General features: G+C 48.4%; 1 protein-coding gene across 1 annotated transcript in view; it reads left to right on the forward strand.

The window, feature by feature from the left end:
- Positions 1-13,350, forward strand: part of LOC129208498 (collagen alpha-1(XIII) chain-like) — a 60,707-nt gene that overhangs the window by 21,318 nt on the left and 26,039 nt on the right. The window contains exons 15-23 of the mRNA XM_054831240.1: positions 684-710; positions 1,436-1,471; positions 2,825-2,887; positions 3,516-3,542; positions 7,354-7,398; positions 9,131-9,163; positions 9,997-10,023; positions 10,670-10,732; positions 12,790-12,843. Coding sequence (XP_054687215.1) covers positions 684-710; positions 1,436-1,471; positions 2,825-2,887; positions 3,516-3,542; positions 7,354-7,398; positions 9,131-9,163; positions 9,997-10,023; positions 10,670-10,732; positions 12,790-12,843 — 375 coding nt within the window. The remainder of the gene's footprint in view (positions 1-683; positions 711-1,435; positions 1,472-2,824; positions 2,888-3,515; positions 3,543-7,353; positions 7,399-9,130; positions 9,164-9,996; positions 10,024-10,669; positions 10,733-12,789; positions 12,844-13,350) is intronic.

Below are 13,350 nucleotides of genomic sequence, written 5' to 3' on the forward strand. Positions count from 1 at the left end.
CGTGAATGGAGTTTCCATCTCCGAAAGTTTTCAAGGACTGCTAGCAGGATAAGCACGTCCTGTCCCCTGAGGCAAAAGTGCCTCTCCACGCAGGATAGAAGGGTCGGGTGTCCTGTAAGCATTCTCATCTGTCTTTGAGCTCTAAGGACCCAAAGATGTGATGGTTAAACATTTGAATTGTCATAAGCAGGCAATACCAAGGGTAGTACAGGCATTGGAGTGTAAACTAGAGTAGTTTTCTCCTTTTTGTCTGCCAGCAAGGCAGCTCCTGTATGGATATTTTGTTTATTTAAATTTACATACACACGTATCCGGTTTACTTCATGGTTCATATCAGGTAAATTGTTTGGTTATTTCTCATTTAAAAACACAAGTGGTTTGTTTGTTAATATATTCTCTCTATTTAGTTTGTCAGAGGAAGCTGCAAACGCCTGATTTACTCCAGAGCTGCACAGTGGGCTGGGAACAAGTTTTCCAAGCAAAGCCAGAGAATTCTGGAGCAGAATGCATAAAGCAAAGCAGCTTTTTGGTCTTTAGATTCAGCGAGACCAGGCCTGGGGGGATGGAACGCTATGGGCATGGATTTATTTGGGAGTGTGGGTTAGGATAGTATTCATCTACATAAAGAATAGATCAGGGATGTTTGAGCTTACAATTTTTTATCTATCTGCTTTTATCTACAGGGCTTACCTGGGCCTCCTGGACCAAAGGTGAGATGTCTGGCCTCACTTAAGGGGAGCAAGGTGGTAAACAGACAGGTGGATGCTCCTGGCAAGGAGAGACACGTACAGTTTAATGGGTGGAGGAAAGCAGGTTACATCAAATAGCTGAAAAAGATTTCTAAGCCAGCTCACTATTGCTTTTGGGGTCCGGCCTGTGTGCTGACTCATGGGTTTTGTCCAGGCGACACGTCTGAGTTGCATCTTGACTGAGCAAGGCACGCCTCGTCAGCCCCTCTTGCAAAATTCTTTGCCACACACAGCTTTATTGGCTTCTTCCACTCTCAAAGCGTTTACCAGTGCTTCAGGAACTGATTTTGCAATGCTATTGTTAACTCCACCACAGTTTCCCATTTATTCACTTGCCAAAATGCGAGTGGGGGAGTTGTTGTTGTTGTTTTTCAGCTGCAGCCACCCACCCCCCTTTGATTTTGAGATATTTAGCCAGGGTGAGGAGCTGGGGCACAGAGCTGGCACGAGTTATTCAGCTGCCAGTGCTTATTGCACCTTTCCTGCTAGGGCTCGGTCCAGTGCAGGTAACAGTGACCCATGGGTCTGAAGGGGTCAGGGACTCAGTGGAGTCGTGCTGAGAAAAAGGTGAATTTTCCCCATGGAGTGAGTGCCCTTTCATCCCAGCATCTCCCCAGGGAAAAGGGCAGGGATTTGTCCTTCTCAGGCCAAGCCTCATTCTCTTTTGTCTTTTTTGCCTTTTGCAGGGAGACCCTGGGATTCAGGGATACCCTGGCAGAAAGGTAAGAAGGGGAGTTCCAATATTGTTAAATGAATTAAGCTGCACTGATACCTTGTGGGATCATGGCTGCGAACCTGTGGTCTCCTCTGGAGCCCTCTGCTGAGCTCTGCTCCTGCTGGACTCGGGGCTTCGACAGACAGGCTCACAGATCCCCTGCTGGCACCCACGTAAGGAGAGGCTGGACCCAGAGATAGCTTTAACTGTTCAGTAGCTATGGTACAGACATCTCCCTCTCTGTGTGCCTCCCTACACCCACTTCCAGGCTGAAATACACCTCTTGTGCATCCAGACCTCAACAGAAGGCTGGAAAGGGCCAAATCCCTGGGTAGGTATTGCTCCCTGGAATAAAGCAGGGAAGAGTGGATCCTGCTCCAGGTTAAAAGGCAGAAGCTGGCAACGCCCAAATGTCTTCAGCAGCAGCTAATTAATGGCAGGGTTGTCAAGCCCAGAGGATGTAATGAAGAGACAGAAAGAGAGAGGGGGGAAAGACACAAAGGAAGATCAAAGAGGGGAGAGGGAATGAAGAGATACTGCTAAAGGGATGTCAGCTGCAGAAGGGGAAGGCGAATGTTCCCAGCAGGCAGGAATCCTGTGTCCCGCGTTATCTCCATGTTACTTTATGGGTGCTCTGTGAGCAAAATGGCAAGACCTGAGAGCTTTTTAATTAGTTCTGTATAAACTGAGAAGTTTTTGTTATGTCAGGAAGTGGAAATTATAGCCCCCATGGACCACAGCCCACTCCCGGCGACAGACGCAATTTATTGCCTCTTCTTCCAGTGAACCGTCGGTTTTTCCATTAAGAACCCATCCTGTTCTGCGTGCGCTGGGCGGGAGGCTGTCAGCACACAGGAGCAGTGAGGGGGTCCCTGCAACGACCTTGCAGTGAGGGCCTCTCCTACAAGCTCCTCTTACATGAAACAACTTGTCTGGCTAATTTACTTACCAAGCAAAGAGCCTGCGCTGATCTTGGAGGAATGAGTCTGAGGTTGTGACCTTTCTCTGGGAAAGGTGGAAGGAATGGATGAAAGTAGGGGAGAAAATCCTCCCTGGTGAGTGGGTCAGGGGAAAGGGAAAAGAGGGCAAAGAGTTGAGCAAAGTTGTTAGCTCTGATATGATACAGGATTGTGGGACCACTCCCTTCAATCCATACATTTCGCACCCCAGATATCTATCTTGATGCAGAATGCTGCTCCTCTCCTCGAGAGCCCCAGATAGTAGGCTGGTATGTGGTGGGCACCTCTGTGCTGGACATCCCTCTCACACCTTTGCTGACCTTTCAGGCAACCCACAGGCTCCTTTTCTTGCAGCTCACTCTGTTTGCTTCTTCCTCCATTTTCTTTTTTCTCTTCCTCAGGGTGAGGTGGGTGAGTCAGGCCTGCCCGGTGCTCATGGCCTCCCTGGAGCTCCTGGCCCCAAGGTAACCCTTAAACACAGAGTCATTGGGGCCATCTCCCAAGGGCAGATAAGTGGCAGACAAGCCTAGAGACATGCTAAAGGAATAGAGAAGGTCAGGGGCTGAAAGCAGTTCTCTAGAGCCTGGTATAAGCCACGTAAACAGAAAAATTTGCTCCTGTGTAAAGTGCCTGGGCAATTTTTGGCCAGAGTGATTCCCCGCTGTCCTGAACCAGGGCCAGGTGTGGCCACACACAGGCCCCTTTTAAAGAGTAAAACTGACCCGGCCTTTAGAGGCTTTTGCATTAAGTCTGAGAGAATGAGGATACTCTGGTCCATGAAATGGTTTGATGGTTTGTCTACACCCTAAACATGTAGGAAAGCACTAGTATGGGTGACCACCAGCATCCACTCCAGCGATTTAAACTGCCTTGCATTCCCAGGGAGGGGTGGCCAGTGCTCAGGCTGGTACCATGTTATTATCAGGAGCCAGTTCTCTCTTGGAGGCCTAGAACTGCATTTATCGCACACTCCCTCCATTGACTACTTTCTCTTTGGCCCTCGCTGTTACGATTGTCCTGCTTGCTTGACTTCTCTTCATGTTCACTGTCCCTCTCTCTGTTTCCTCTCTCTCTCTGTTCTTCGCCGGACAGGGTGAAAAAGGGGACGCTGGCATAAAGGTAGGCATGAGAAATACGGTTTTCTATCGCTGTAGATCATCTGGGAGATAACTGCTCCTTGGGCTGATGGGTTGTAAGAGGCAGTTGGGTCTGAGGCAGCTCTGTGGGGTATTTAACGGAGTACGCATCTGTGCTCTGATTAACCACAGACAGACACCCCGAGCTCAGGCAATAAAAACAGCCTTTATCCATTTGGTGGAATTTGATTCTTACCAAAGGCATTTCTCTGACTATGAAGCTTGCTAATGATTTGTTACATCTCTCCATTTGATGGGCTGGGCTGGGGTTTCCTCATAAAATCTGGTTAGCTGACGCATCAGATCCACTCAAACTCTGCAACTCAGGCTGAGGTTTGGCACCAGGCTTTTCTGTCTGTTTCTGGACACTTTTTACAGGCTCATATGGTCTGTGCCCAGATGTTATCTGACTGAAATTTACTGTACCCATATATTTAAAGTATATTACTCAATGTAGACCGTGCTTAAAACATTACAACATTGGCAAGTGTTCATGACAGTCATGCCATACGTCTTAAACATCAGGAGAAAAGACTCGTCCTGTAATATTTTGAAAGGCATTAACAGTGAGACATACATTTCAAGTATTTAGCATCTGGCATGCATCTCATTTATTGTGCAGCATATACACTTTCTATATAGTGGATTGCTATTTGAAGGGAGAAAAGGCCCCTTCAGAACTTAACATGGATGTGTGTTACATCAAGTTTAAAGAAATGTTCTTTGGGAACGCAGGTTCTGGGTTAAGAGTTGAATAGAACAGCAGTGATTGTCCTCCTACAAGAAAACGATAACCTGGGGTGCATATAAAGTCCAAAGGTTCCTCCGTGCTCATCTTCACATCAGTGTAATTCCATCAAGCACAAAGGAATCGCCTTTGGTTTGTGCCAGTGTAAATGAAAGCAGACTTGCACTCAGATCTAATGTATTTTGGGGGCCAGGAGTTTGTTCGCTGCTGTCTCAACAGCCAAGCGCTCTCCCACTAAGCTGAACTGGAGGACTGAAGTTGGAGCATGGTCTGGGAGGGAGAAAGGGCTGGAAGGAATGAGAAGCTGTGTTCCACCCCTGCTTATACTCCCACATTTCACTGCTAGCAGACACCTGCTCTGCTTGACCCATGTACAGTGACTTGATTTGGGCTCTGCCAAGGGGGAAGTCTCTAAGTCTTTCAGTGGTGTCTCAAGGTCAGCCACGTGTGGGAGCCTTCCCTGTTCTGCGTTAGCGAGCAATGACTCAGGCTGACCCCAGAGACGTGCTTTTGCTACTTGGGCCCTTATCCCACTTCGTAAAGAGTGGAGATGAAACCTGTCACACTTTTTGGGGTACTAAATTGCAGCTCCAAAGGGGCACCTCCCCAGTCCCATAGCAGCCTCTTCTTTCACACACAGACTTCCATTTGTTAGTGTCAGGATCACTTTTCTCTTGACTTCCTTTCTTCTTTGCTCAGAGGACTTGAAAGGGAAGTGCAGAGGTACCCTTAAATCAGCAGCCAGACATCACCCAGTAGCAGCCCCTGAACATATGCACAGTGCATACATCTGTTGTCTTTTGGAAATGCCTTTTGGAAATGGAGGATTGTTTGAGACTCTGGAAGGCTATTGATGCTTCCACCTTTGGATCCAATTACCTGGGCTGGATTTTACCTTCCGTTTGTTTTGAGGAGCCCAGGACAAATACTATGATTCATAGTTTAGCTGTAGTGACCAATTTTGCGTAGCATATCACTGCTTTTGCTGACAGCGAAGAACATTTCAGGCCTGAAGAGGCTTGCTGGCTTCATACAGACCCCTTGTTCACTTAACCTCTCCTCACTCAGTGACATATGCAGCACAGCATAAATTGTCTCTTAGCTGTTTTCTTCTGTGGCCACCATTTTTGCTTTGATCATATTGAGACCTACATCTATGTCCCATGAAGGTCATTAGACAACCAGTAAGTGTGATCACCTGGGTGATTTGAATAAGCATTTGACCTCAGCCTAGCCATCACATTCAGCTTTACTGACTTTTTAAAATTTTTTTATTGAAAGGTCCTTAGGATGAGGCTTTTTGTCATGCTCTGAGGAAAGAGCAATAAAGAAACTGCCCACAGCCTTGCTCAGTAACTCCCTCACAGTCTGCCTTTCACAGCAAGAAGGAAAAATGGAGGGGTCTCTGTTTTAATTAGCAGACTGTAACCAGTCCTGTTAATGAGCTGATCAGCTCTCTGATGATTGGCACCGAGTGAGTATAAAAGCTGCCCACACCAGGTGTAGGGAAAGAGTGTGAGGGTTTTGTCTGTGCTGGAGGGGGAAGGAAGCTGAACTCTTCCAGAGAGACTGCGGAGCATGGAGGTATTTCCTATATCAGGTCAGGAGAGCTGGGAGATGCTGCTGACCACCTTCCTTGAGGTCCCTGGGGACACATGCTGGGCATTTTGCCTTTCATATCTGCCTTTGGTGATGTCTCCCAGCTTCTGGCTTGGCTGTACCATTCCAGTGCTGGTTTTGGTGGGTTGCTCTTGCCTGGCTATGGCACTTTGTGCAGCCCTTCTCAGGCCCAAAGGGCACTGGGGGATCATGAAGGGATCTGCCCAGTAGGTACTTAATGTATTACAATGGCTTTCCTGTATGTAAGGGTTTAAAGATGTTCTTGAGAGTTGTTTTTCCTCCTTATTCCCTGGCTTTGGCTCTGGGGCTTCTTTCTGCTCCTTAATGGTGCAGTGTCATGTTTGTTGCTCCTGCTCTCTAATTAGCTCCGGTGCCTGTGCGACCCTGCCGGTGCCAGTGGGGGCTATGCAAGCCAGCTGAGGCCATCATCAGAAAATGCAGGGTAGTGCAGTTGCTCTGTAAGTTGCCCCCTGTAAGGGGCTACCTTGCTCCCTCTTACTGAGGTGGCTTTCCTTTTGCAGGGCTAAATAGTGAAACAGCTCTTCAGGCAGGCAGTTTCTTCCAGGAAAGTCTCTGGGATGGGGAGTTGCTTTCACATGCAGGGCTGCTCTGTGAGGGCAGCCTCTGCAAGCAGCGTGGGTGCCTCCCAGCAGAATGTGTTGGCCTTGTCTTCTCTGTCTCATTCAAGAATAAAAGCAGGGAGCACAGCTGGGAAGGAGGGACTGAAAATGGTCCCCACTTCCCCAGAACAAAGCATTCATAATTACTAGTTTATTTTTCTTATGGCTGAAAATACCCTAGTTAAGTATCCTGCATAGGGTAGGAGGTGCCCGCAGTGCCTAGGTCTTGTTATTATAGTACTAGACAGCATTTTACAAAATATAGTTCACAGGATGTCAAATTACAAAAAGTGCTTTTAAAAAAAAGTATATGCATATATCCCTGCTAAACAGTCCTTCCAAGCAAGGACTAAACACCCAGAACAAAATAACAGCAGTAAGCAGACTGTCTGAAGATGGTTTATTTTCCATTTACCACCAGGTAAAATTCAGGCTAACAATACAAGGCAACCCTTGGATTCTCTATTTCTCCAGATAAGTTTGTTCATCCTATAGCCACTGCAGACTGAGTGACTCCCTACGTGTAGAACACCATGGCATGGGATGCAGTAGCAGGATATCGAAACTTTGTTCCCGGCACTTGCTGTGGCACTCCAGCAGGGTCAGTCCTGCTGTACGCAACAGGCTTGAGGTACCGCTGATGGGGAAAACGGCCCTGGCTAGGGCAGTCAGCTTGGAGAGAGGCAGACCTTGCCCCATCTCACACAGGAGGCTTTCTCATCACCTGTGCCCTCCTCACAGAGCCCTGGGAGGACTGATGTTGTGTCTCTTGCTCTCTTTCTCTGTGTTTCTTGCTCTGCTTCCAGGGGGAGAGAGGCATGCCAGGGCTGCCTGGAAGACATGGCACTAAGGTACCTTGTAAACAGCGGAGTGACGCTTGTCTGCCTGATCTCACCCATACCACTTGACTGTCCCTGATGCGCAAGCATCACCTGGATTTGTGTGTGTGTCTGTTAGTCAATGACTATCCCCAGCTGAATTTTTTCTGCTTCTAAATTGCAAAATATAGGGCCTAATTTATGAAGGAGATGGTGGGAGAAGCAGCGTTTTACAAAACAAATGGCATGCCCAGTCCGATGCTGTCTTGCAACATCAGGATCTTAATGCTTTATGCTAGTGAGAGCAGCCAGTTGCTGATGTTTCTAGGGAATTGGTGTTTTGTAAATCGGGGGTGATGGCCGCAACCTTCAGCCATGTGTGTTAGCCTGCTGCAATCAGTAGGGTTATGCAAGTGTGAACCTGGACTAATGCAGCGATGAATCAGGGTCAGCGTGTGAGCAAGCCTGCATGGGTGTGCATTGCAGTTTTAGGATAAATACTAGAAAATAACATCATCCGCGTTCGCTGTCATTTAAAGGGCAAAGAGCGAGGAACAGGCATCCCAAATGTGAAAGCCTAACCCAAGCCACTTGCTGCACGTAATCCCTTTCATGACTCTAGTCCTTATTCACTAAAACCTACTGACCCCAAGACGATCTGGAATGCTTTTTTTCCCCATTTATTGCATAGAATCCCTGATCTCCATCTTCTGTCCTTGTGTTTTTTAGCTTTGTCCCTGATTTCTGTTTCAGAAAGCTGAGAGGTATGATCCTGCTGCTCTCTGGCTCCCCACTCATCCTTGTTTGAACTTTTCCAAGCTCTTTTCACTTGGCTCCCAGTCCTCCTCTCTGCCTCATGTGCTACATCCCAACCCCTCTCATTTCCTACCTTCTAACACTACTTCACCTCCTCCCCTCTCCTTAGACCTTTGTTATCCCTCATATTTGCTTTTGTAACTGGACCTTTTCACCAGGACCTAACTTCTACTAACACAGGGCATACAGAGATTTCAGAGCAAAGGGTTGATAGGGAAGACCTGCTGCTTGCATCAATGCTGTTGAGGGAAATGTGACTGTCCCTGTGGGAGTGGCTGCCTCCTGGGGTTTTGAAGCACCTGTCTTGGATTGCAGGGCAGGCTGGACTCCATGGTCTCATGGTGTTGGCTCGCTCAAGCGTTGCAGAATGGCACCTGAATTGCAGTGCTTGGAAGTCTTTTTTTTTTTTTTTCTCCTAAGGTGGCTGGCTTCAGAGCTCTCCTGAAAACATTTTACTGCAGGGTTTGTCTTCTGTGATTAAAACAGAATGAGGGGAAATAGCAAGACCAAGGCTCTGGGGTACGAGCTGGCCTTTCTTGGGATGCTTGAGCTGATGTATCTGGGATCAAGCGCTGAACTGGGTGTTTGGTCCTCAGTCAGTCTTTGTATTCCTCAGTTATTTGACACTGTTCTGCTTGTTGGCCTTTGTTTCACTTGCAGGACTAAAACCGGGGGGGTGGAAATCTGGTTGTCTTGACCGGGTTGTGCTCATGATGTCTGCCTTTGGAGGAGCTTTCTGGAAAGCAGAGCCGCTGCCATAGGTGAATGACCTGCACAGGGAAGGAGGATGCGTGCTGTGTGGTGTTTACAGCATTACTTCTGAGTTTTGGAAAGGAAAAGATGCGGATTTTGCCTTTTTAGTTCTACCTAGCTGATACTGTTTTGTTTTTAAAAGTTTGTGTCCTATTCATTTCAAACAAGGTGTTCCTGTCTTTCCTCTCTTTGCCAGGGCGCTCCTGGGATTGCCACCGCAGGGATGAAGGTCAGCTTTACACTACACCTCAATGGCTTTAGTAGGGCGTGCTTAAGAGCAAGGGCTGGAGTTAGGAGCGCGCCAGGCACAGGAAAATGGTCGGACAGCTCCCACTAAAGGGGAATATCAGAACTGCTATTGCTTTTGGCAGAGATACTAGACCGGTCTTCAGCAGCATCCCTGCTCTGTACCTCCCTGGGCAGGGCAGTTGAACTCGTGATACTCCACGGCAGTGTGGGGATGGCAACGGAGCAAAGGGCCAGGTGCAGATTTAGGAGGCTAGAAGTTAGATCCAAGATGTGCAATGAGACAGTGACCTCTCAGCCCGAATCCCTCCAACTGCTGGGGAAAAAAACCCCAGAAATAAATAAGTTATCTCCAGGGCTGATGGGGAGGGTTTTCCTCCTCGACGCCACATTGATCCTGTATCAACACAGCCTCCTCCCAACCCCAGCTGCAACCGCACCCTTGCTCCGCTCCTATGCGCACAGAGGTTGGAGTAGGCAAAGTCCTTAATGCCAGCAGATGAGTCTTGTCTTATTATGCTCTCTTGTATCCGGTAAACCTTCTCTTCAAATACTGCAGAGTGGTTACTCAGTTTTGTAAAAAGCCACTTGTCTGAGGCTTGCTGGTTTCTTACAGCAGCCTAGGAGCTGGCTAATGAAGATAAAACAAGCTCCAGACACAAATACTAAGATGCATTTAAAGCATCCTCATGCCCTTATTTACAAGCCTAAGGCCTCCATGGGTGAATGTTCTTTCTTCCACTCTGATAGCTCTAGGAAGTTTTGTACTCTCTCCTCCTGGTTTTTCACTTTATTTTCCTGTCCCTTCTTCACCAGGGCGAGCCCGGGACTCCAGGAGAAAAGGTACGCTCAGAAGGCTTTGCTCTGAGCCTTCGCTTCTGGTTTTTTTGTGTATTTTTTTCCCCTCCCAGAGCAGCTGAGGGAGCTGAGGAATGGCTCTGTACTTCCTAGTGCCCAAATCCCAGGCCCTTATGGCACCTGCCGGTGTAAGCAAAACGGTAGTAGCATACAGTGATGCCAAGTGGAAGAGGGACCATACTGCAAACACATTCCCTCCCTTCTGCTCATGTCTGTGTTGATGGGAATACCCTCCAGCTGCCTTCCTCCTTTCCTCCTGACTCCACAAAATATGCACAGCACACTCTGCTTAGCAAATATATTCCTTCTCCCACTTCCCTTGTCCCCTCCTGCCTCCTGGTACTTCTGTGTCCACCAGAAGTCTTCCCATGTTGCTTCAAGGGGCTGTTTTTCTGTCGTGCGCCATACAAGCTGCCCTGCACAGTCTCCCCTGTCTCAGTTTGTAGCGTGACCAGGTTTGAGTTTCCCGTGGTGGGCAGGGTACAAAAATACCCCATCACTCTCCATCACTAAGCAGCCGGCTTGGTTTCTGAACAGCTGGCTCCTCTTGTTTGAGGCTTGCTGGGTTATGTTACAGCATGCGACAGCCATATAACAGACACATTCTCTGTCTCTTTTCTTCCCCACGAAGGGAGATCCTGGAGTCCCAGGGAGGATGGGCCCCCCAGGTTTGCCAGGGAAGAGGGGGCAGCGGGTAGGACATTGCGTGTTTGGGCTTGGTGTCCTGGCAGTGCTGTGCTGTGTTCCCTGTGAGCGGGAGCTGGCGGGAGCCTGCTTTGTGTTGCGTTGTCATGCTTGCGGGGGATTATGTGTCCTTTTCTGGGTCTTGCCCCCTTGGTGAAGTGTGTTTGCGTGTTCCTGCTTGCAGGAGGTGGGGGGCTGGTGGCAGGCAGGGCAGCTTGAGATGCCTGGGATGTAGTCCTGTCCTGGGAACGACTAAGGACACTGGTGCCTCTTTTGACTCCAGAAATAACACCCTAAACAGGGATTCAGTAATCTGACCTCCCTCCTCAAGAAATCTGCTTCTGTACACCATTGTTCAGGCAGCACAGGATGTTTCCAGTAGCCCTTATGGCCGTGTGTATTGAAAACTAGTCCTTGAATGAGAAGTAGGATACCAAAAGCAGAGCAAGGCAGAATCAGGGATTCACAGAGGCCTGGGACAGGATTTAGAGATTATATCCTTACAAAAACCCCAAAGGCCAAACCTTTTCTTCGGGCATGAGGTCCTGCAGATGTTTTCCTTCTTTCCAGGGGGAGAAGCATTAATTTACAGCAGCAGTGTGCATGCTCTGGCAGGGGAGGAATGCTGGGTGGGGGCCTTACAGGTGGCTGGAGGCCAAATTACTTTAGAGAAAGGGGTCACTGCACTCTAGAATTGCCTAAAAAAATAAGATTGCTGCTAGTTAATTATTTTCTGTGTGTTCCTGGAGCATTGATGCAAGCCCCCTGCATGTGAGATGTGTACCCTTGAGTTCCCACAAGACTGGTGTGCAGCAGCAGGCTCTGCAGTCAACAGCATGGTGCCAAGAGGAACTCTTTGCTAGCCTTGCTGATCTGGTGTGCTGCTGTTGTGGAGAGAGCTAGGCAGCTGCTGGGGGAAAAAGGTTTTGAGTTGTTCCTTGTAATCTGGACAAGTTGTTAAGTCTTGGAGGTGTGAGGATTGCAGGTAAGAACACACCTTTTTCTGATGATGGATTTGAAACATCTCTTCATGGTAACAGAAACCTCTGATATCACTCTCTGTCCTGGCAAAACGCAGACTCCTGAACAGGACACTGTAGCTGGAAACCATGGGTTTAGCAGCTGAATAGAAAGGGCTGAATAGAACTTAACTGAAGTTAAGTACTAGTCAGAACAACGTAAAGACCACTAACTGAGCTCCGATATTCAAAAGATGACCCAGATGTCATGCTGAACTAAGCAAAGTCACTTCACCAAGTGAATGCTGGATGCCCTCAGTTGCTCACCGCCCTGTGGCACCCTCCATACTCCATGGTGCCTCGCACAGCTCAGCCTGCAGGCCTCGCTCTCCAGGCATTGTTTAACACCATCACCTTCTGTCTCTGCTGGTTTTGCCACTCCTGTTTTCACTGCTTTTCATGACCAGTATGCGTCACAGAGCTTGGCTGCTAACTGAGACACTGCACTGCTTTGTTTTAAGAGTATGATGAGACTGGGCTTTGGATTTAGGGAATGGGAGCAGGAAACACCCCTTGGGAGAAGTGTGGGAACGTTGGTTGTGAGATCTTTGCCAAAGTCAAGCGGTGTAATTCACAGTGTAATGAGGAGGTGTGAAAACTGGGATGGACTCAAGCAGTGGACAGCTGTGAAAAAAGCTGACCTCTATCAGGGCATGGAGAAAGTCTTACACTCCAAATAAAATTCACGCAGGGCAGCAACTTCTCTGGGTATATGGATTGAGGAGAGCCTGTGCTGAAGCACTGACAGGGAAAAGGGTTCAGCAGACCAGAGTGATAAGGAAGATGCATGGGGGGGATCCTGGATCCCTTTCCCACTCATCTTCCTTTGGAGAGAAATGGCAATGATGTGCAGAGATAGTCAAAAGGTTAGGAAATAATGTTCACTGTTCTGGGCAGGTACTGCTGGAGGATGCCTTGTCTTTGCCTAAAATAAAATTCCCTGAGGAAGGGAAAGAGGGTTTGAAACCAAGATCAGCTCATCCTTTGGCTGCTCCTCGAGGACAGAGAGCCTGCAGAGTCAGCCTGACCATGTCTGTTTTGCCAACAGGGTGAGAAGGGACGAGCTGGTGACCCTGGGCTTCCTGGACTCCCTGGCACGAAGGTTTGTATCTTCTCTGACTTTTTTGGCGGGAGCTGCTCTTATCCCCTTTCCTTCCTCCATCCTGTGCCAGCTGTGCACAGCTCATGCACTCTTAGGTCACGGTCGCAGTGTAAAGCAGCATGTTCTGCAGAGCTCAGCTGGATGTCAGTGTAAGAAACCTCAGCCAGGGATGTGATGGGGTCACACAAAGGATGACTCGTTGTGAGGAATTGCGTGCTGTCATGCAGTCAAGGGGAGGCTGTGGTCCTGGGAAACGTGATCATGGAATTGTGTTCCAGTAGTTCCCCTTTAAAAGCATGACCTCAGATGTAACGTGGTATTTCAGCCTCCCTCCTGCTCCAAGATTCATGTGTGAGGAGGAGATGGGCTTTCTGGGAGCTGCACTGCTGTGTTTTGAGTTGGAAGAGTAGCCTTGTGCTTGGAGAGACTCAGGGCAGGTCAGCTAAAGCTAAGTTCTGAAAGCGTGGCTTTTTCCCTGTGCTCTGAGATGTGGCTGGAAACCACACC

Source organism: Grus americana, chromosome 7, assembly GCF_028858705.1.
Source record: "Grus americana isolate bGruAme1 chromosome 7, bGruAme1.mat, whole genome shotgun sequence".
Classification (NCBI taxonomy): Eukaryota; Metazoa; Chordata; class Aves; order Gruiformes; family Gruidae; genus Grus; species Grus americana.